The 21,021-nt window shown below is 40.9% G+C and overlaps 1 protein-coding gene across 1 annotated transcript in view; it reads left to right on the top strand.

The window, feature by feature from the left end:
- Positions 1–460: 460 nt before the first annotated feature.
- cspg4 (chondroitin sulfate proteoglycan 4) overlaps positions 461–21,021 on the top strand; it is a 75,158-nt gene continuing 54,597 nt past the window's right edge. Inside the window, exon 1 of the mRNA XM_060853689.1 lies at positions 461–569. Within this exon, the coding sequence (XP_060709672.1) occupies positions 461–569 (109 nt within the window). The remainder of the gene's footprint in view (positions 570–21,021) is intronic.

The following is a 21,021-nucleotide window of genomic DNA, read 5'->3' as shown; positions in this document are numbered from 1 at the left end:
TCAGGTTGGGAGGTCAACCCTGTTCAAAGAAGAGTACAGGAAGGCATGCTGACAGTAGCACCAGGCAAACCTAAAAATGAGTGTCAACCTGGTGAAACTACAACACAGAACTACTTGCATCCAAACAACTGAGGCAGAATGCAGTGGGGGAACTAAGCAATCCTACAGTAGTTCAGGTATAAGCTCTGCAGTCCTGACACATCCAGTTGTGAAAAACAAAGTCAGAAGTCACACAATATCAGGTTATAGTCCATCAGGTGACTTCACCTGATGAAGGAGCAGCACTCCAAATGCTTGAGATTTCAAATAAACCTGTTGGGACTGTGGCCTGGTGTCATGTGACTTCTGACTTTCTTCATCCTAGTCCAACACCAGCACCTCCATAATCAAAGTTGTGAAAGAAGATATGTAATTAAACAACTCCACGAAGTAAATTCTACAAATATCCCCAACCTCAATAATGAAAAAGCCCAGCACATGTGCAAAAGACAAGGCTGAAATATTGGCATCCATCCTGAGTCAGAAGTGCCAAGTGGCTGATCTATCTCAACCTCTTCCTGAGGTCCCCGGTACCGCTGATTCTAGTCTTCAAGAAGCTGCTGAAGGCACTGTATACTACAAAGGCTACATTCTAACAATAGTACTGAAGACCTGTGCTTCAGAACTAGCCACACCAGTAAGTCAAGCTGTCTCAGTATTGTTACAACGCTGGCATCTAACTGACAGAGTGGAAAATTGCCCAGGTATATGCTGTATACAAAAGACAAGTCAAATCAAACCCAGACAATTACTGCTCCACAATCTATTTTTCATAATCAGCATAGTAAGGGAAAAGAAGATCCACAGTTATCAAGTGCAATTGCAAATACATAACCTGCTCATTGATATTCAGTTTGGATTCTGCCAGGGCCATTCAGCCCATGGCTCCATTACAGCCTTGGCCCAAAAATAGAAATAAAAGCTAAATTCCACAAAAGAGGTGAGAATGACTGCCCTTGATACCAAGACACTGTTCAATGGAATGTGTCATCAAGGATCCCTAAAAGAATTAGGGTCAATAGGAATCATAGGGAAAACTCCTCAGTTTGGAGTCATACCTGTCACTAGGGAAGATGGTTTTGAGTTTTGGATGTCAATCATTTCAGTCCCTCGACACCTCAGCAGGAATTCATTAAGGTTGTGTCCTAGGCCAAATCATCTTCAGCTTCTTCAATGATCTTCTCTTCATCATAAAGTGAGAAGTTGGGATGTTTGTTGATGAATGTTCAGCACCATCAGGCAATGGCTGTCTGCAACAAGAATAAATCTAACCATTATCTCTTGACATTCAATGGCATTACCACAATTGAATCCACTGCTCACAATATCCTGAGGATTACCATTTACCAGAAATTGAACTGGACCAGCCATATAAATACTGTGACTACGAGATCAGATCAGAGGCTAGACATTTGATGGTGTTCATCTCAACTTCTGTTCACGATTTCAAAGTCAGTAGTGCAATGCAATACTCTCCACTATCCTCGATAAGTGCAGCTTCAACAACAGTGTAGAAGCTCAATACTGTCCAGAACAAAATAGTCTGTTTGATTGACATGCCACCTACACCTTCAACATTCACTCTCTTCACTATCGATGCACTGTGGCAGCAGCATGTACTATTTACAAGATGCAATGCAATGCAACAACTCACCATGATTCCTTCAGCAACACCTTCCAAATCCTTTCCTCTGCCACTGAGAAGGACAAGGGCAGCAGAACCTGCCTACAAGTTCCTTTCTAAGTCACAGATCATCCTTACTTGGAAATGTATCACCATTCCTTTAGTGTTGCTGGTTCAAATGCCTGGAACTCTCTGGTTAACAGCATTGTGGTTATTCCTACATGCCAAAGGAGGCAGCTGACCACCACTTTCTCCAAGGCATTCAGGGATTGGCAGTAAATGCTGGCCCATCCAGTGATATCCACATTTCCTTGAATGAATAAGGAATAAAGTTGGCAAACTGTTGACATCTCTCCTGATTTTATTGACTTCAAAATGGGCTGTTGGCGAATTGCACAGACAACACCCATCTTATTTCTTTTCAGATAAGATTCCATAAAATGAACTTTGTGTATCCCCTGCAGAAGAATGACCACAATATAATTAAACTCATAATTGTGGATAACTTCACTCAATTTCCAGGGCAATTATTTTTGCTAATTGATGCTGAAGTATGAGTCATGTTACAATAGTGTAGTTTTTCTGTTTTATCCCATCTCTTCTGAATATGTTATATTTAGCTTGGGCACAGTTTCGCAACATTCAGTGCCTGCCCAGTGACCGTTATTCACATCTGAAAATACATTGAGCATTTGTAGGTTGGTCGACAGTCAAGACCCATCTCCCTACACCCTCTGTTTGTGAAACCAAGTGCTTCACCAGAAGTGATGTGAACTGTTTCAAAGGAAGGAACTGAGACCAGTATTTAGGATCAGGAATTTAGCATGAAAAGAAACTTGCTGAATTAATTATCTGCTAAAGTGGATCATGACAAGGCTAGCAACTGGAACTTGTGAACTCTTCAATGACTATTTACCCACTCTTGCCAACAAAAAGACGGAATGATAAACAATAGCAAGTAATATTAAGCTTGTATACATGAAAGGATAACACAAACTGTGCAGTTTTTTTCTAAGTAAAAGTACATATACTAATGAATAGTTTAAGTTAGTGTTGGATGGTAAGACAACCCCTTGTTTTCTAGTGCATTTTAAACTATGGTAAATGTGCAGCATCTATAAAACAAAAAGGAGTAACTTATGTCCTTGAAATATCTTGAAGTACTTCACAATCAATTTATAGAAGTACTGCAAGCGGTAAGCGGAATGAATGATCAGCCATCCAATGTTTGGTGATGTTGGTTGAATAGGAGCACTCTTTGCTCTTCTTTTAGTATTGTAATTTGATGGAACTTATGTTCACTTGAACCACCAGAACAGCTTGCCTCATCGAAAGCTACAACCATTTAATTTGCAAGACTCTCTCTGTCAAATATATCTTCCTAATTGACATTTATCTCTAAACCAACAACTTCAAAGAAATAATTTATTTGGTTATTATCAGATTTATGTCTGTGGGAGCTTATTATGCACAGAGGTGACTGCACTTTCAAAAATACTTCATTGATTGTAAAGCACTCTGGAGATGATGTGAGGATGTGAAATATTCTTTTCAAATGAGTCTTTTTTCCTTTCTGCATTGTACTGTAGTGTCAGCTTTGATTGCATGCTATGTCCTTCCGTATATTTAATATATATTGGCATCATTGACCCCAGTAGTCCAAAACTATACATAACTTTTATATATGGCTTTTACATATATTTCAATTGTTCTGTCTGAATTATAATACCCGAGCATGGAAGAACACAATGAAAAACAAGCTCAACTTTCAAGCTAAAAAAAAACACTGTTTTGGTGGTTCTACAGCAAACTACTCTCCCCAAATGCTGACACAAATTCTACCCTTTCAAGACACTGTAGACTGAGGTACGCTGTTATACTGCTGTAAAACTGCAGCTATTTTCTAACAGCTAAGTATAAGTATAATGTTACACAATGGACAGTTAGGCAGGTGCTGGTAAAATCAGTTCCCTGTGAAAGCTGCAGTGTAATTTTTAAAGGACAAACTTTTAAAAGTAGAACTGCATATTTTCTACTTCTGTTACAACAGCAGCTGTGGTATAGGAACAGAGGAGGAGGAGAATATTCAGTCCCTCGATTCTGCTTTGCTAATCCAGATCATGACTGATCAGCTCCCTTCATGCATTTTCCTGTACTATCTCCCATCCATTGATGTCACCAGTATATAGAAAGCTATTGATCTCTGCCTTGAACGGAGCGCCAGAGCTCTCTGGGATAGACATTTCCAAACACTCACCAGGTTTTGATTGAAGAAATTCCACTGATCTCAAACCTATGTGGACTGATACAGGGTCCCCTGTATAGACACTCCAGGCTGGAAATACCCTTTCTTTCTCCAACTTCTTAACTATTCAAGATTTTTATAAGCTTTAATTAGATCTTCTCTCATTTCTCCAAACTTTAGAGAGTAAGGGCCCCAAACTCGTTAAGCTTACCTCACAGGACAGTCTGCTGTCCCAGGAATGAGTCTAGCGAATCTCCATTGCATTCCCTCAGTTGCAAATATATCCTTCCTTTGGTATGGGGACGAAAATTACCGATACAATCTAACCAAGATTCTTTACAATTGGAGCATGACACCTTTTCTCCTTTTCTCAAATTCTCTTGTGATAAAAGCAACTGTACCATTTGCCTTCAGAACTGTTTGCTGCACCTACATGTTTGTACTTGAACAGGATAACTGTCTGCTCTGCTTTGAGTATTGTAATGTTATGAAACACCTGTTTCCTCAGTGACTTATGAACAAGGAAACCTAGGTTAGTTTGGGCATCAACAACTTTCCAGTCACTCACCACTTAAGAAATACTCTGTATTTCTGTTAGACCATAAAGACATAAAAGTAGAAATTAGGCCAGCCTATTGAGCCAGCTCTGCCTTTCACATGGCTGATACATTTCTCAATTCCATTCACCTGCGTTCTCCCTGTAATCTTTGATATTCAAGAATCTATCTATTTAAATCTTAAATCTACTCAAGGACTTGGCCTCCACAGCCTTTTGTGGCAATGAATTCCATAGATTCACCGCTCTCTGGCTGAAGACGTTTCTCTTTATCTCCATTCTCAAAGGTCTTCCATTTACCCTAAGGCTGTGCCCACCCCAGGTCCTAGTCTCTTCTATTAATGGAATCACCTACCCAACGTCTACTCTGTTCAGGCCATTCACTATTCTATATGTTTCAATTAAATCTCCCCTCAGCCTTCTAAACTCCATCAAGTAGAACACCAGAGTCTTCAAACGTTCTTCAAATGTTAAGTTTTTCATTCCAGGACCATTTTCATGAACCTCCTCTAAAGCTAGTACATCCTTACTGAGATATGGGGCCCAAATCTGCGCACACTACCCCAAATGTGGTCTGACCAGAGCCTTATCTAGCCTGAGAGGTACTCCCCTGCTCTTCCAACAAAAGTGAATAACCTCATGCTTATCAGCATTATATTCCATCTGACATATCCTTGCACATTCACCAAATTGTCTTTGGGCCAAGATTAGAGTATGCTAGAAAAGCATAGCAAGTCAGGCAGCATCCGAGGATCAGGAAAATCGACATTTCGGGCAGAAGCCCTTTATCAGGAATTTCTGGTGAAGGACTTCTGCCCAAAATGTCGATTTTCCTGTTCCTTTGTTTCTGCCTGACCTGTTGTGCATTTCCAGCACTACTCAAATCTTGACGCTAATCTCCAGCATCTGCAGTACCCACTTTCGCCAAATTGCCTTTGGGCCTCTATCCTCGCAACACATGTTCCAAATTAATTTTATATCACCCGCAAACTTGGGAAATCATCACAACTGGTCCCCACATCTGAATCATTGATAGAGATTGTGACCACTCGGGGCCGAGGCACTGAACCTTGAGGTATTAGTTACATCCAACTGCTTTTCATTATGTATATAGGTGATTTGGGTATACCTATCGGAGGTATGGTTAGGAGGTTTGCAGATGATACTAAAATAGGTGGTGTAGCGGGCAGTGAAGAAGATTATCCCAGACTATAACAGGATCTTGATCAAATGGACCAATGGGCTGAGGAGTGGTAGATAGAGTTGAATTTAGATAAATGTGAGGTGTTGCATTTGGTAAGGCAAACCAGGGTAGAACTTGTAGTTTTAATGGTGGAGCCCTGGGGAATGTTGCAGAACAGAGAGACCTAGGGCTGTGCAGGTGCATAATTCCTTGAAAGTGGAGTCACAGGTAGACTGGATGGTGAAAAGGCATTTGGCATGCTTGTCTTCATTGGTCAGAACATTAAGTATAGAAATTGGGACTTCATGCTGCTACTGTACAGGAATTTAATATGGCCACTTTTAGATACTGTATATAATTCTGGTCACCGTTCTATAAGAATGATGTTGTTAAACTTGAGAGAGTGCAGAAAAGAATTATAAGGATGTCGCCAGGACTAGAGGGTTTGAGTTGTAGGGAGAGGCTGAATTGGTTGGGTCTTTCTTTCACTGTACTGTCAGAGGCTGAGGAGTGACCTGATCAAGATTTATAAAATGATGACCTGCATGGATAGGGTGAAGAGCCAAGATCTTTCCTTGGGTGGGGACTTCAAAACTTGAGGACGTAGATTTATGGTGAGAGGAGAAAGATTTGTAAAGGACCTGAGGGGTAAGTATTTTTACGCAGAGGGTGGTTTGTGTTTGGAACGAGCTGCCAGAGGAAGTGGTGGAGGATGGTATAATTACAACATTTAAAAAGCACCTGAATAGGTATATGAATAGGAAGGATTTAAAGGGATATGAGTCAAATGCTGGCAAATCGGTCAGATTGGGATGTCTGGTCAGCGTGCATCAGGTGCACCAAAGGGTCTGTTTCTGTGCTGTATGATTCTATGACTCTATTTATTCATATTCTGTTTTCTCTCTGTTAACCAATTCTCAATTTCCCTAAGTAACTTCTTTATGAGCAGCTTCTAGAAATCCAAGTAAGCCACATCCATTAATGTAGAGGAAATACTTCCAGAGCATAAAAATATTTCTAGTCTTGCTTCTATGGTTTCCCAGTTGCTACCTCAGACAAACACTGGATTCTTCCAACATTTCTATTTCTGATGGTATTTATCTTTCTGGATCTCTGGAAGAAATTACCAGTATCTGAAAAAATTTGTTTCCCAATCCAAAAGGAGATGGACTGAGACGACACAAACTTGCTGAGGAAATTTGCTGTCAAAAGGCAGGAGAAACTTTCATGCTATCAGTCTGAGCTGGAATTGAACATGGATTCCAGGCACAAAAAGACAGTCAATCATCCAGTCCTTCCATTGTGCTGAATGTTAGTTTTAGCATTGGATGATCCATTGGTTAGTATTTATATCTTTACTCTGGGACTTGATTTAGTTTTAACTCAGAACACAGAGCTCAAATATCACTACAATAATTACTTGTAAGTTTGAAATGTACTATCTTTACAAAAAGGCAAATTATAAACCTATCCTCAGAGGAACAAAGAGTAAGAATGAATTTGTATCTTAAGGGAAGTACTCAATGTCTTCCAGTAGCAATTGGAGGTGACCTATCAATAGAATTTATTAGTCTGACCTTTAGGAATCTGTGCCCCACAATGGCCAAGCCCAGTTAGCTTGAAATTTTCTCTTTGCATCTTTGACAGAAACATATTTTCAGCATACATTGTAAAACCAAATCCTGTTTGAGGAAACTCATGGAAACCAAATGATCTGTTAGTCATCCTTTCCAATTTTCAATGAAAGGCCAAAGTTGTTTCAGGCAATGTCATAAGCACCCAACCAGATTATTCCTGAGTTCACTATCCAGAGCTAAAAATACATGGGAAAGAATAAACTTTCCATAAAGATCTTGAAAGCTCACATTACACTAAATATACTGGGTTTTGCTAGTCTGTATAATTACAGAATACATTAGGATTGTCTAGCGGTAAAGTTCCATGAGAAAGACTGGGATTGTCTCACTGTGGTTACAATACAACAATTTTTTTTAGTATAAAATAGATACCATGTGTCGATGTTACTAATTGACAGTCTGATTCAGGGCAGAAACTTGGTGCCTGCCTTTAATTGTAATTAAGAATAAATTAATCTGTGAATCTAAGTATGTCAGACTGAGCGTGAATGTATTGCTGTTACAGATGTAACTGTTCACATGTGAGACTATGACCTTGCTTAATTGGAACTGAGATGGAATTCATGCACAAATAATTAGGTTAGTGTATGAGTGAGGTGTCAGTGATACGAGTGCATTCATCAGTGTGAGATTAAGTATCTGCATCATTGCTTGTGAGATCTTGGGGGAGTTTTAACTTCCAAGGATGGGTGAGTTAGGAGTAGGAGAGAATGTAAAAATTGTTTAATTCATGAACCAAATCCCAGTCCACCTCCAACTTGCCCACAAACAATTTTAGCAGGAAGGTCAATGATGGGCAAACACCACTTCCAAAAGTAAATTTGCGCCCTCAAGTCTTTTAAGGAATTTTTTAAAAAATAATTTTTTTCACTAGAAACCACAGCCTTGAGAATCTGGGCAGGTGAAAGGAGGTTCCAAGAGCAAGTAAAAGCATTTTCCAATATTGCTACTTACACACAAATTCTGCAAGTTTAAACTTTGAAAAAATTATTCATGAGATGTTGGTGTCAATGATTTTATTTCCCTTCTCTGACTGCTGTTGAGAAGGTGGAGGTGAGCTGTCTTCTTGAACTGCTGCAACTCATTGAATATAGATAAACTTACAATGCTGTCAGAAAGGGAGTTCCGGGATTTTAACCTAGTGACACTGAAAGAATGGCAATATAGTTTCAACTCAAGATGGTGAGGAAACTTGTTGATGTACCCATTCATCTGCTGCTCTTGTCCTTCTATGATAGAGATTACGGTTCAGAAGGTGCTGTCGAAAGACCCTTGGTGAATGGTGACAGTGCTGCATTTAAGAAGACAGTACACACTGTTGCCATTGTTTGTAGATGGTGGAGTGAGTGAGTATTGAAGATGTTTGATGGGGTGTCTGTCAAGCAGGCTGCTCTGTCCTGGATGGTGTCAAGCTTCTTGAATGTTGTTCAAACTATATACGTCCAGGCAAGTGTAAAATCTTCCATCACAATCCTGACTTGTTCCTTGAGGATGCATGATCATGAACATTGGCTGAAGCTGGCTCACGGTATTAGGCAAGAATTTTCAAAAGCTGATTGGGGGCAGATGATCACAAGTAAAGGGACGGCTGGAAAACGGGAAGCCTTCAGAAATGAGATAATGAGAATCCAGAGAAAGTATATTCCTGTCAGGGTGAAAGGAAAGGCTGGTAGGTATAGGGAATGCTGGATGATGAAAGAAATTGAGGGCTTGGTTAAGAAAAAGAAGGAAGCATATGTAAGGTATAGACAGGATGGATCAAGTGAATCCTTAGGAGAGTATAAAGGCAGTAGGAGTATACTGAAGAGGGAAATCAGGAGGGCAAAAAGGGGACACGAGATAGCTATGGCAAATAGAATTAAGGAGAATCCAAAGGGTTTTTATAAATACGTTAAGGACAAAAGAGTAACTAGGGAGAAAATAGGGCCCCTCGAAGATCAGCAAAGTGGCCTTTATGTGGAGCTGCAGAAAACGGGGGAGATACTAAATGAGTATTTTGCATCAGTATTTACTGTGGAAAAGGATATGGAAGACATAGACTGTAGGGAAATAGATGGTGACATCTTGAAAAATGTCCATATTACAGAGGAGGAAGTGCTGGATGTCTGAAACGGGTAAAGGCGGATAAATCCCCAGGACCTGATCAGGTGTACCCTAGAACTCTGTGGGAAGCTAGAGAAGTGATTGCTGAGCCTCTTGCTGAGATATTTGTATCATCGATAGTTACAGGTGAGGTGCCAGATGACCGGAGGTTGGCAAACGTGGTGCCACTGTTTAAGAAGGGTGTAAGGACAAGCCAGGGAACTATAGACCAGTGAGCCTGACGAGTTGTTGGAGGGAATCTTGAGGAACAGGACATACTTATATTTGGAAAGGCAAGGACTGATCAGGGATAGTCAACATGGTTTTGTGCGTGGGAAATCATGTCTCACAAACTTGATTGAGCTTTTTGAGGAAATAACAAAGAAGATTGATGAGGGCAGAGCAATAGATGTGATCGATATGGACTTCAGTAAGGCATTCGACAAGGTTCCCCATGGGAGACTGATTAGCAAGGTTAGATCTCATGGGATACAGGGAGAACTAGCCATTTGCATATAGAACTGGCTCAAAGGTAGAAGATAAAAGTTGGTGGTGGAGGGTTGTTTTTCAGACTGGAGACCTGTGACCAGTGGAGTGCCATAAGGATCGGTGCTGGGCCCTCTACTTTTTGTCATTGACATAAATGATTTGGATGTGAGCATAAGAGGTACAGTTAGTAAGTTTACAGATGACATCAAAATTGGAGGTGTAGTGGACAACGAAGAGGGTTACCTCAGCTTACAACGGGATCTTGACCAGATGGACCAATGGGCTGAGAGGTGACAGATGGAGTTTAATTCAGATACATACGAGATGCTGCATTTTCGGAAAGCAAATCCTAGCAGCACTTGTACATTTAATGGTAAGGTCCTCGGGAGTGTTGCTGAACAAAGAGACCTTGGAGTGCAGGTTCATAGCTCCTTGAAAGGGGAGTCGCAGGTAGATAGGATAGTTAAGAAGGCATTTGGTATGCTTTCCTTTATTGGTCAGAATACTGAATACAGGAGTTGGGAGGTCATGTTGCGGCTGTACAGGACATTGGTTAAGCCATTGTTGGAATATTGCGTGCAATTCTGGTCTCTTTCCTATCGGAAAGATGTTGTGAAACTTGAAAGGGTTCAGAAAAGATTTATGAGGATATTGCCAGGGTTGGAGGATTTGAGGTATAGGGAGAGGCTGAATAGGCTGGGGCTGTTCTCCCTGGAGTGTCAGAGGCTGAGGGGTGACCTTATAGAGGTTTACAAAATTATGAGGAGCATGGATAGGGTAAATAGGCAAAGTCTTTTCCCTGGGGTTAGGGAGTCCAGAACTAGAGGGCATAGATTTAGGATGAGCGGGGAAAGATATAAAAGAGACCTACAGGGCAACCTTTTCACACAGAGGGTGGTACATGGAATGAGCTGCCAGAGGATGTGGTGGAGGCTGGTACAATTGCAACATTTAAGAGGCATCTGGATGGGTATATGAATAGGAAGGGTTTGGAGGGATATGGGCCGGTTGCTGGCAGGTGGGACTAGATTGGGTTGGGATATCTGGTCAGCATGGATGGGTTGGACTGAAGGGTGTGTTTCCATGCTGTACATCTCTATGATTCTATGACTCATTACATGCAATCTTTTAGCCACAGTGCTTCACAATAAGCCAAGTAGGGTTATGATGGTCTGTGTTTGGCAAAGTAGGTTGAAAATTGGTTGACAAACACTTTATCCATCATAATGATTGTACTTTCTTCTAAGCACCCTGCTTTTCCTTTATTATATCCATCTGTGGTCAAGATGCTGTATGTTCAGGAACTCCAGTCCCCGTGCTACCGTAAAATAAGTGCAAGGATGGCATGATGCACACTTTCCTTACATCTGGTACTAATTAGTTTAGTTTTCCACTAGTGACAGTTAATAACCTTAACTAGTGGGAGGAAAGATTTCCTCATGAGTTTTATCTGACAAAATTGGAAATCTGTTACAAAGAGGCAATTTATAGTTTGGTTGAATATATCACGGAAAATAAATCTACCCATAAGAAACATCTCAAGCAATGTTTTTCCTGTTATGTTCCTCCAGAGCTAATTTTCAATTTTATTCTTTAAATAAACATGCTTCATTTAAAAAAAACAGTTTCCTATGTACTTTTAGCAGTAATAACAGTATGAGAACAGAATAACCCACCAACTCATAAAATTGTTACAAGTAGCAGCTATTTGGCGTATTATGTTTGCATTGGTTCTCCAAGTGAGCATTTCATTTAGTGCCACTCTCTTGCTTTTCTTCATAACCCTGTAATTGTTCCTTTTCCAATAGCAATCTAGTTCCCTTTTTAAAGCCTCAATTGAAGTTGCCTTCACACACTCACAGGTAATAAATTGTAGGCCTTATTTGCTATGTGATAAAAGTTTTTCTAATGTCATTTTTGCTTTTTTTACCAATTATTTTAAATCTCTGCTATCCCTGATCCCTCACGATTTTGAATACTTATATATGGACTTAACAAAATAGGAACAGTTCGCCCCTCAGCCATTCAATGTGATGATTAGATTAGATTCAATTCCCTACAGTATGGAAACAGGCCTTTCAGCCCAACAAGTCCACACTGACCCTTTGAAGAATAAGCCACCCAGACCCATTCCCCCCTCACTAATTCACATCGCACTACAAGCAATTGAGCATGGCCAATTCACCTGACCTGCACATCTTTGGATTGTAGGAGGAAACCCACACAGAGGGTCACCTGAGGCTGGAATCAAACCTGGGTCCCTGTCGCTGTGGGGCAGCTGTGCTAACCACTGAGCTACTGATCTTTTTCTATTTTGGCTGATCTGTTTCTGTTTTGAATTCCACATTATTAATTACCTCCAAAAACCTTTCATTCCCTTGTCTGATAAGAATCTACTTCCCTTTGACTTAAGTATGTTCAACCCCATTTCCATAACCACCTGAGGCAATGACTTCCAAAATCATACAATCCTTTGAGAGAAAATCTTCCTTCTCATCTCTGTCCTAAAACAGTGAGTCCTAATTTTACACAGTACCCCGTAGTCTGAACTAACCCATAGAATAAATATCCTTTCCGTGTCCAAGGCTGTCCAGGATATTATACACTTCAGTCAAGTCAACCCTTACTCTAAATTTCAGTGGAAACAAGCCCAATCTGTCCAACCTTCCCTCATTAGACAACCGACTCATTCCAGGTGTCAATCTAGTAAAACTCCCATGAGCCATCTCCAATGCATTTATATCCCTCTTTAAATAAAAAAGATCTAAATTGCACACAGTGTTCAAGGTGTGGTCTCAGGAATGGTTGTACAACTGAAGCAAAACATTCTTACCACCCCAGTGTTCAATTCTTCTCCTAGTAAAAGGATGGCATGCCATTAGACACCTTAATTATTTGCTGCACCTACTTACCTTTCTGCAACTCATGCACAGAATATCTCGATCTGTCATCACCTCGGAATTCTACAACAGCACTCCAGTAAAGGAACACGCTGCTTTTTCATGCTTGTTGCCAAAATGATTTTCACACATTCTCCCACTTTATGCTCCACCTGCTAGTTTTTGCAACTTACTACACCTATCTAAATTTGTCTCTCATCTCCTAAGTCCTCTCATTTATCTAAGTGTCATCTGTAAATCTAGCTACCAAAGCATTTCCCCCTTCATCTCAACCATTGATATCATTTGTAAATACCTAGGGCTACCTTTATGAGATCTCTTCCAAGGTTTCTCTTTTTGAAGGAGAACAATCCAAACTTCTTCAATCTTTCCTCATAATTGAAGCTCCTCATCCCTTGAACAATTCTTGTAAACCACCTCTGTACTTTCTTCATTGCATTCACATCCTTCCTGAAATGTGGTGCCCATGACTGTACAAAGTACTCCAGCGGAGGACAGTATCACTTCCTTACTCTTGTACTCTGTGCTGTTATTAATAAAGCCTAGTAATAAATACTGTATGCTTTACTTACTGTCCTCTCTACCTGTCCTGCCACTTTCAATGATCTTTACACATGTACACCGAGATCTCTCTGTTCTGCTCCCCCCCCTTAGAATTGTACCCCTTTTTGTGTTGTCTTTCACTCTTCATCCTACCAAAATGCATCAACTCACTTCACTGCATTGAAGCTCATCTGCCACCTATCTGCCCACTCTGCCAATTTGAATATGTCCTTCTGGATTTCTACACTATCCTTTTCACAGATTACAATTCTTCCAAATTTTGTGTCATCTGCAAACATTGAAATTATCCCCTGTATGCCAAGCTCCAAATCATTGACATACATCAGGAAAGGCAAGAGTCCCAATACTGACCAATAGGAACTCCACTACAAAGTTCCACCAGCCTGAAAAATATCCATTGACAGGAAGGGACACAGTGTATAAACATAGAAAAACAGCAGTATAAATAGGGTTGTGTGGGGGGGAGCACAAATACAGGTAATAATAATTTCACTCTAATAGCCATTGCAGAGAAGAGATTGCAATGAGATCAAAACTGGGAACCCAACTTCGGAGTAAATGACTTTTCAAATGGACAGGTAGGAAGGAAAGGGTATGAGTGGAGCGTTGTTAGGGTGTGGGATAGCATTGATAGAGATGGAATAAATACTACAGCAAGAAATTATCTTGGATCAGAAGATGTAGGATCTGTATAGATGGAGATAAGAAATAAGGACAAGAGGACACTGGTATGAATGGTCTGTTGACCCCCTAATAATAGGTTTTCGGTGGGACTAAGAATAAATTGGGAGATAATGTAAAAAAGTATATTAATCATGTGTGACTTTAATTTTCATGTCGATTGGGATAGCCAGATTGGCTAAGGTAACCATGAGTAAGAATTCATAGAGAATATTCAGGACAGTTTCCTAAAACATTATGTTATGGATCCAAACAGGGATCACTATTTTGGATATGGTGATGTGTAATGAGGCAGGTTAATAAATTATTCCAGAGGAAACAGTATCAGAATACAGGATAATTTGGTATTCAGTTTGATAAGGAGGAACGTAGGTTGGAAATATTTGTGTTAAGCTTAAATAAAAGCAATTACAAAGAAATGAGGGCAGAGGTAGCATGAGTGGACTGGGAAAGGAGTTTAGCAATAAAGGTAGTTGAGGAAAAATAAGGAAGTTAAGAAAATATTTCATGGTTCACTGCAATGATGTATCCCAGTGAGAAAAAAGGGTTTTAGGAAGGAGACAAGCCAATCATGGTTAACCAGGGATGTTAAGGCTAGTATCAAACTAAAAAAGGCTACAATGTGGTAAATATGAGCAGTAAGCCAGAAGAATGGGAAAGTTTTTAAAAATAACAAAGACAACACAAAAACAAAGAGGGGAAGATAAACTTGGAGAGTAAACTTTCGAGTAAGATCAAGGTGGACAGCAAAAGCTTTAAACATGTAAAAAAGAAGAGAAAGACCAAAGTTAAATAAGCTCCTTCGAGAATGAAGCTGGGGAAATAATACTGAGGAATTAAGAAATGGTAGAGGAGTTGAAAAGCTACTCGGCATCAATCTCCACAGTAACATTCCAAAGTTACTAAATATTCAAGGCAAAAAAAGGAGATAAAATAAATACAATAACTATCACCACAGAAAAAAGTGCTAGGGACAGCAATAGTGCTAAAGACTGACAAGTCCCCTGCATCTGATGGGATTTATCTTGGGATATTTTTAAAAAGTGCATTCAGAGATAGTGGATGGGTTGGTAATAATCTTCCGAGAATCTTTAGATTCTGGAAAAGTCCTAGAGTATTGGAAAACTGCCAATATAACATCCTTATTCAAAAAGGGAGGGAGGGAGACAAAAAAAACAGGCAGTAATGAGGTTGGCTTAACAATTGTCATTGGGAAAATGCTAGAATCTATGAGAAAATAGATAATTGTATATCCTTTTAGAAATAGATAATGTAATCAATCATGGCTTTGCAAAGGGAAATCATGCCTGACAAATCTATTAGAGTTCTTTGAGGTGGTAACAAGATAAAGGGGAACCAATAGATATAATATATTTGGATTTCCAAATGGCGTTCCATAAGGCACCACATATAAAGCTACTTAATAAGATAAAGGGTAGTATATTAGCATAGATAGAGAATTGGCTAGTTCATAGAAGGCAGAGTTGGGATAATCCTTTTTTTCTGAATGGCAACCTTTAATAGTGGATTGCCACAGGGACCAGTGCTGAGGCCACTATCATTTACAATATAAACCAATTTAATGACAGAAGCAAATGTAATATACTAGGTTTGTGGATGACACAAAAATAATGGAAAGACAAGCGGTAGGGAGGACCCAAAGTGTCTACAGAAGGGAAAAAAAGTTAAGCAAGTGGGCAAAAACTTGGAATATGAAATATAAATGTGGGTAAATGTGAGATTATGGACTTTGGCAGGAGGAATAGAGGAGCTGAATATTATTTAAATGGGGAAAGACTGCAGACAAATGCAGCACAGAGGGATCGGGATTCCTCCTGCTTAAATCCTAAGAAGCTAGCATCCAAGTTCAGCAGGTAACAGGAAAGGCTAATGGAATATAAGCCTGATTTCAAAGGGAATGGGGTATAAAAGTTGGGTGCCACGGTGGTGTGTGGGGGGGGTGGGAATAAGCAGAAACTGTTAGTAGTGTCAGAGGATTGAACTAGGGTGTCACTGTGGGAATAGTCCTTTCAAATGGAAGTTATGGTAAAGGTGTGACATCCTGTCCAGTAGTGTAAATGGCAGGGGATGATCCTTTGAATGTGGAGACTGGCTGGGTAGAAATTGAGCACAAGGTGAACCAAATTGTTGTTTAGAAAGGAGGGGGAAGGATGAAGGCAGAAATACAGGAAATGGGTCAACTGTGGCTGAAGGCCTGTCAAAAACAGTGGTGAGGAAAAGAAGGACATGTTGTAAGCACCCTTTGGAAGGTGACATCATTGGGATAGATGCGATGAAAAGAGATAAAAGAGAGAAACTGCACTAATGGAATCCTTACAGAATTCAGGCTGTTAGAAAGAATGGTCAAGGCAACTGTAGGAGTCAGGGGATTTGGAGTGGACATTGGTAGACATGGAACTAGAGAAGTCAAGAATACAGAAGGGAAAAGTCAGAGCTACATGAGGTGAAGGTGACAAACAAATGGAAATTAGAAGCAGAATTGATTAATTTTTCCAACTTCGGTCGAGAGTAGAAAATAATGCTGACGTCTTTGATAAACCAGAGGGAGGATTGTGGGAAAGGGCCAATTAGGATTGGAACTGGAACAACGTGTTTCTCCTTTTAAAGTTCCAGAGGTTTATAAACTGTGATGGAAACTATCAGGAAAAGGAAGGAATCCAGTACTGACCTCTCGGGGACTCCACTACATACCTATTAGAATTATGAAAAAAATCCATTTACCCCATTACTCAGTTTCCTCTCACTCAGACAATCCTTTTCTTTCATCTACTATAATTTTGCTTGCAAATCTGTCATGAGACACTGTTAAATATCTTTTGGAAGTCCATGTACAAGATAGCATGTCCTCATTAACCCTCTTGGTTAATCTTCAGAAAACTCCAGCAAGTTAGTTCAACATGTTTTTCATTTAATGAAACCATGCTGGCCTCCCATAGTTAATCTCCATTTGTCCACATGACTATTAATTTTGTCCTGAATTATTGTTTCTACTTGAATGCACGAATATTAACTTCAAAGAAGGAAAGAGCACACATTAAGCCAGATGAGTAACTAACAAACTGATTAAAGAAAATCCTCATCATTGGTCTATAATCATAGACTTTTTCTAAATGTGTGGAGGTCGTAAGACATACCTCTGCGGCCGTCATATCCTGAGGTTGGACTTGAACTCAGACCTTCTGACCAAGGATTAGGGACACTATCATTGTACCTCAAGACCCTCACCAGCTGTCTCTGAAGATTGTCCAACAACAGAATTTGCTGATGATTATTTCCTATATTTTCTATATTCACCTCCATTTTTGATTAAGTAACTTAAGTTCTGCATGATATCTAAAATCTACTAATCCTAGTTTTATATTTACTGGTGGTCCATTTTATATTGAAAATCAGAAGTGAGGCTTTTATTATCAATATAGAACGTCTCTTCCCCACTCACATACCAAGGATGTTTCAAAGTGGATGATTTACAAACAGGATGTAATGCCCACTTGCTTTGTTTTCCAGAAGTCTTGTAAATCTAATCTAACTCGCTAACCAACAGATGGATTTAAAAGGCAATTTTATCATTCTTGGAACAGAAGAGAGTGGTGCATTTCTTCATTCAGAAATATGAGGTTGGGGGAGCATTCCCATGGGTGAATGAGAAAGTAACTTCCCACGTTCAGGATTAAGTAGGCAGCCATTAAGGGAATGATGATAATGATTGAGGACTACATTAGAACTCCGCAGAGGCTGGTCTCCAGTTAATAAGTCACCTTTTATTTACATATGATAGTACTTGATACTGGTCTGGTTTCCTCAGAGCCAGCTCTCAGAATAAGCAGAACCTCTGACTGTCCTGTTTTTTTTATTTTATTAAACAAATTACAAAAACAGTTTACAACAAAGTTACATTTACAGCTGCATACAATAGACAGCAATTTTACAAGGGAGAGGAGCAGCAAAGCTAGGCCCCAAACCCTACCGTTCAAACAGTTTACAGGGACATGAGGACAAACCTCAAATCCCAATTTCACATATAAAAATATAAAGAGACATCAACAATGATATTTGTACATTAGACAATACTGTTACATACAAAAGTGCAGACAATACAGACCCAGCAAGCCCCACTGTCCTGTTTATATCTGTCAGCTAGGGTTCCCTGACTGGACCAGGTTAACAGCCCCAATCAGGGAACTTATATGCTATGAGGTCCACCAAGCTGACCTTGTTTCAATCACCAGATCCCTCTCCCAACAAGCCTGGGGACGTGGGCCTATTCTTTTTCTTGTAGCATCCCCTGGGTATTTTTACACTGGATCTGGTTCCTCCAAGTAAGCCTTGGATGTGGATAATGTGTACTGGACTGTAGCCTGCCTGTTGTACCTGGAGCATCTCGCAATAAATTCATCCTCTTCTTCAGGTGGTAAAGGCATCAAGGCTGCAATATCCACTGTGTTTATCTCAGACTCGAGCTTCTTCGACACTGGGAGGGGGTGAACTCACGGGTTCTGACAGCCTTTCCAGCTGTTCTGAGGGGCCGGGTACATTTTGCTCCTCCCCAATTTGAGAGTTGTGGTGCACGTGCTTATTCAGGACCGCCTCACCTACCAGAACTTTGTACATCCTGGGACCTGACCACATGTCGACCATGCCTCTTACCCATGCAGGGCCATTTCCATGGTTTCAGCACCAATCTCTAAATCACTTAGAGGAGTCTTGTGTCAGCAGTGGTGTTCCCGTTGCCGTCTCAGCTGTCCCCCCAGCCATTAGGAGGTGATGATGCCCTAGTGGAATATTGCATCCATTGTCAATTGTCACAAAAACCTATCTGGGTCACTAACGTCCTTCAGGGAAGGAAACTGCCATCCTTACCTGTTCTGGCCTACACGTGACTCCAGACCCTCAGCAATGTAGTTGACTCTTAACTGCCCTCTGGGCAATTAGGGATAAGCAATAAATGCTGGCCTAGCCAGCGACATCCTGAACCTGTGAATATGTGGGAGCTCCTGGCAATAGCTTTTGCCCTGTTGACACTCTGGGCATTGCCCTATCAACACATATATATCTGCATTCAATCCTGGCCACCAGGCATAATGTCTCACCAACATCTTTATTTTGGACACCCCAGGATGACCCTAGTGGAGTTGAGACGGTGTTTAGCAGTATCCTTTGCTCAGGACAATCACTCTTGCTACCTAGATTAAAATGCCATCCTCTGTGGTGATCTGGTCTTACCAGGTCCAGGAGAGATTTTAATTTCTGGTTGTGATGGCACTTTTATTTCCCCCAACACCACCAGCTGTTATAGTTTTGCCAGGACCGGAACTTTATGTCCCTGGTTTGATATTGCCAGCGGTCACCTGGAAGATTAAAACCAGAATGGATTGTTCCAGTGGCAGCAATACCAGTGAAGTATCTGTCAGTGGGAAGCGGCTCAAAGCACTTGCTATTTGGCCTCCCAGATAGTGTTCCAACTTGTACATCCTTAGGATGAGAGCCCACCGCTGAACTAGAATCTGAAGCTAAGGGCAGCACAGCCTTGTCTACTTTGAGTAGCCCTAGCAGGGGTTTGTGGTCTGTTATTATTACAGTATTGATGGAATTTTGTCACACCAAAGATGAACGCCAAACCTTCCTTCTCTATCTGGGTGTATTTGTGCTCTGCATCAGACAAAGACCGGAAAGCATACACGGCTGGTTGTTCTTCTCCATTGGGCCATTGCTCCAATACCATACAGAGGGGCACACCAGATCTCGCTTGGGATCATTGTGAGTCACCACTTTATTGATTGACTTGTTGTTGTCACATGTACAGAGACACTGTGAAAAGTGTTGTTTTGCTTGCTTTTGGCAGATTGTACCATACAAAGTGCATCAAGGGGGTAGCAGAACAAAGTGTAGGATACAGTGTTACAGCCACTGAGGAGGCGCAGAGTGAGAGATTAGAATTAACATTTGAGAGGTACATTCAAAAGTCTGATAACAGCGAGGAACAAGTTATTCTTAAATTGATGATGGCTGCTTTTTCACTTCCTTAAAGGCTACATATTGGCTATGAGACCATTTCCAAGTCTGACCCATTTTCAAATGCAGTTGTAAGGGTGTCAAGATGGAGCTCAGGTTACATCTTAACTTTCTATTATAATTCACCAATCCATGAAATGTACCTTGGCTCCGGTACAGATGTGGGAGCCAGGGCACCTTTGATTGCCTCACTTTATCTCCCTAGGAGTGTAACCCAGTCTTGCTAACTCTGTAGTCCAAATGGATTACTTGGGGTGTGTGGAACATAATTTGCTCCCTTCTAAGGCATATGCCCATCATGGAGAAATGTCAAGTTCTCTAAGTGCTCTTTATTGGTCTTCCCTGTATTTAGAAGAAGGTGAGGACTGCAGCCCCCCCCCTCTCCCTCCCCACCAGCCCACACCCAGCACCTTCTCTGCCACTGCAGGAAGTCCAAAACCTGTGCCCACATCACTCCCCTCCCCTCCCCTCCATCCAAGGCCCCAAAGGGTCCTTCCACATCTGACAGAAATTTACCTGTACCTCCACCAATGTCATCTACTGTATCCATTGCACCCAATGTGGTCTCCTCTACATCGGGAGACAGGAAGCTCACTTGTGGATTGTTTCAAAGAACATCTCTGAGACACTCACACCAACCAACTCCACTGCCCTGTGGCTGAACATGCAGGCCCTGGGCCTCCTCCATCGCCAAACCATTACCCACCCGACGCCTGGAGGAATAATGCCTCATATACTGCCTTGGGACCCTGCACCCACATGGGATCAATATGGATTTCACCAATTTCCTCATTTCTCCTCCCCTCACATTATCTCAGTCTCAAGCCTCCAACTCAATTCCATCCTCCTGACCTATCACCCTTCCCATCTATCCGCTCCACCCTCCTCTCTGACCTATCACCTTCTCCCTCACCTTCATCTACCTATCACATTCTCAGCTACCTTCCCCCCAATCCCACCCCTCCTCCCATTTATCTCAGCAACCCCC

Source organism: Hemiscyllium ocellatum, chromosome 42 (genome assembly GCF_020745735.1).
Source record: "Hemiscyllium ocellatum isolate sHemOce1 chromosome 42, sHemOce1.pat.X.cur, whole genome shotgun sequence".
Classification (NCBI taxonomy): Eukaryota; Metazoa; Chordata; class Chondrichthyes; order Orectolobiformes; family Hemiscylliidae; genus Hemiscyllium; species Hemiscyllium ocellatum.
The sequence above is the reverse complement of the archived record's forward strand: the minus strand, read 5'-3'. Positions and strand labels throughout refer to the sequence as shown.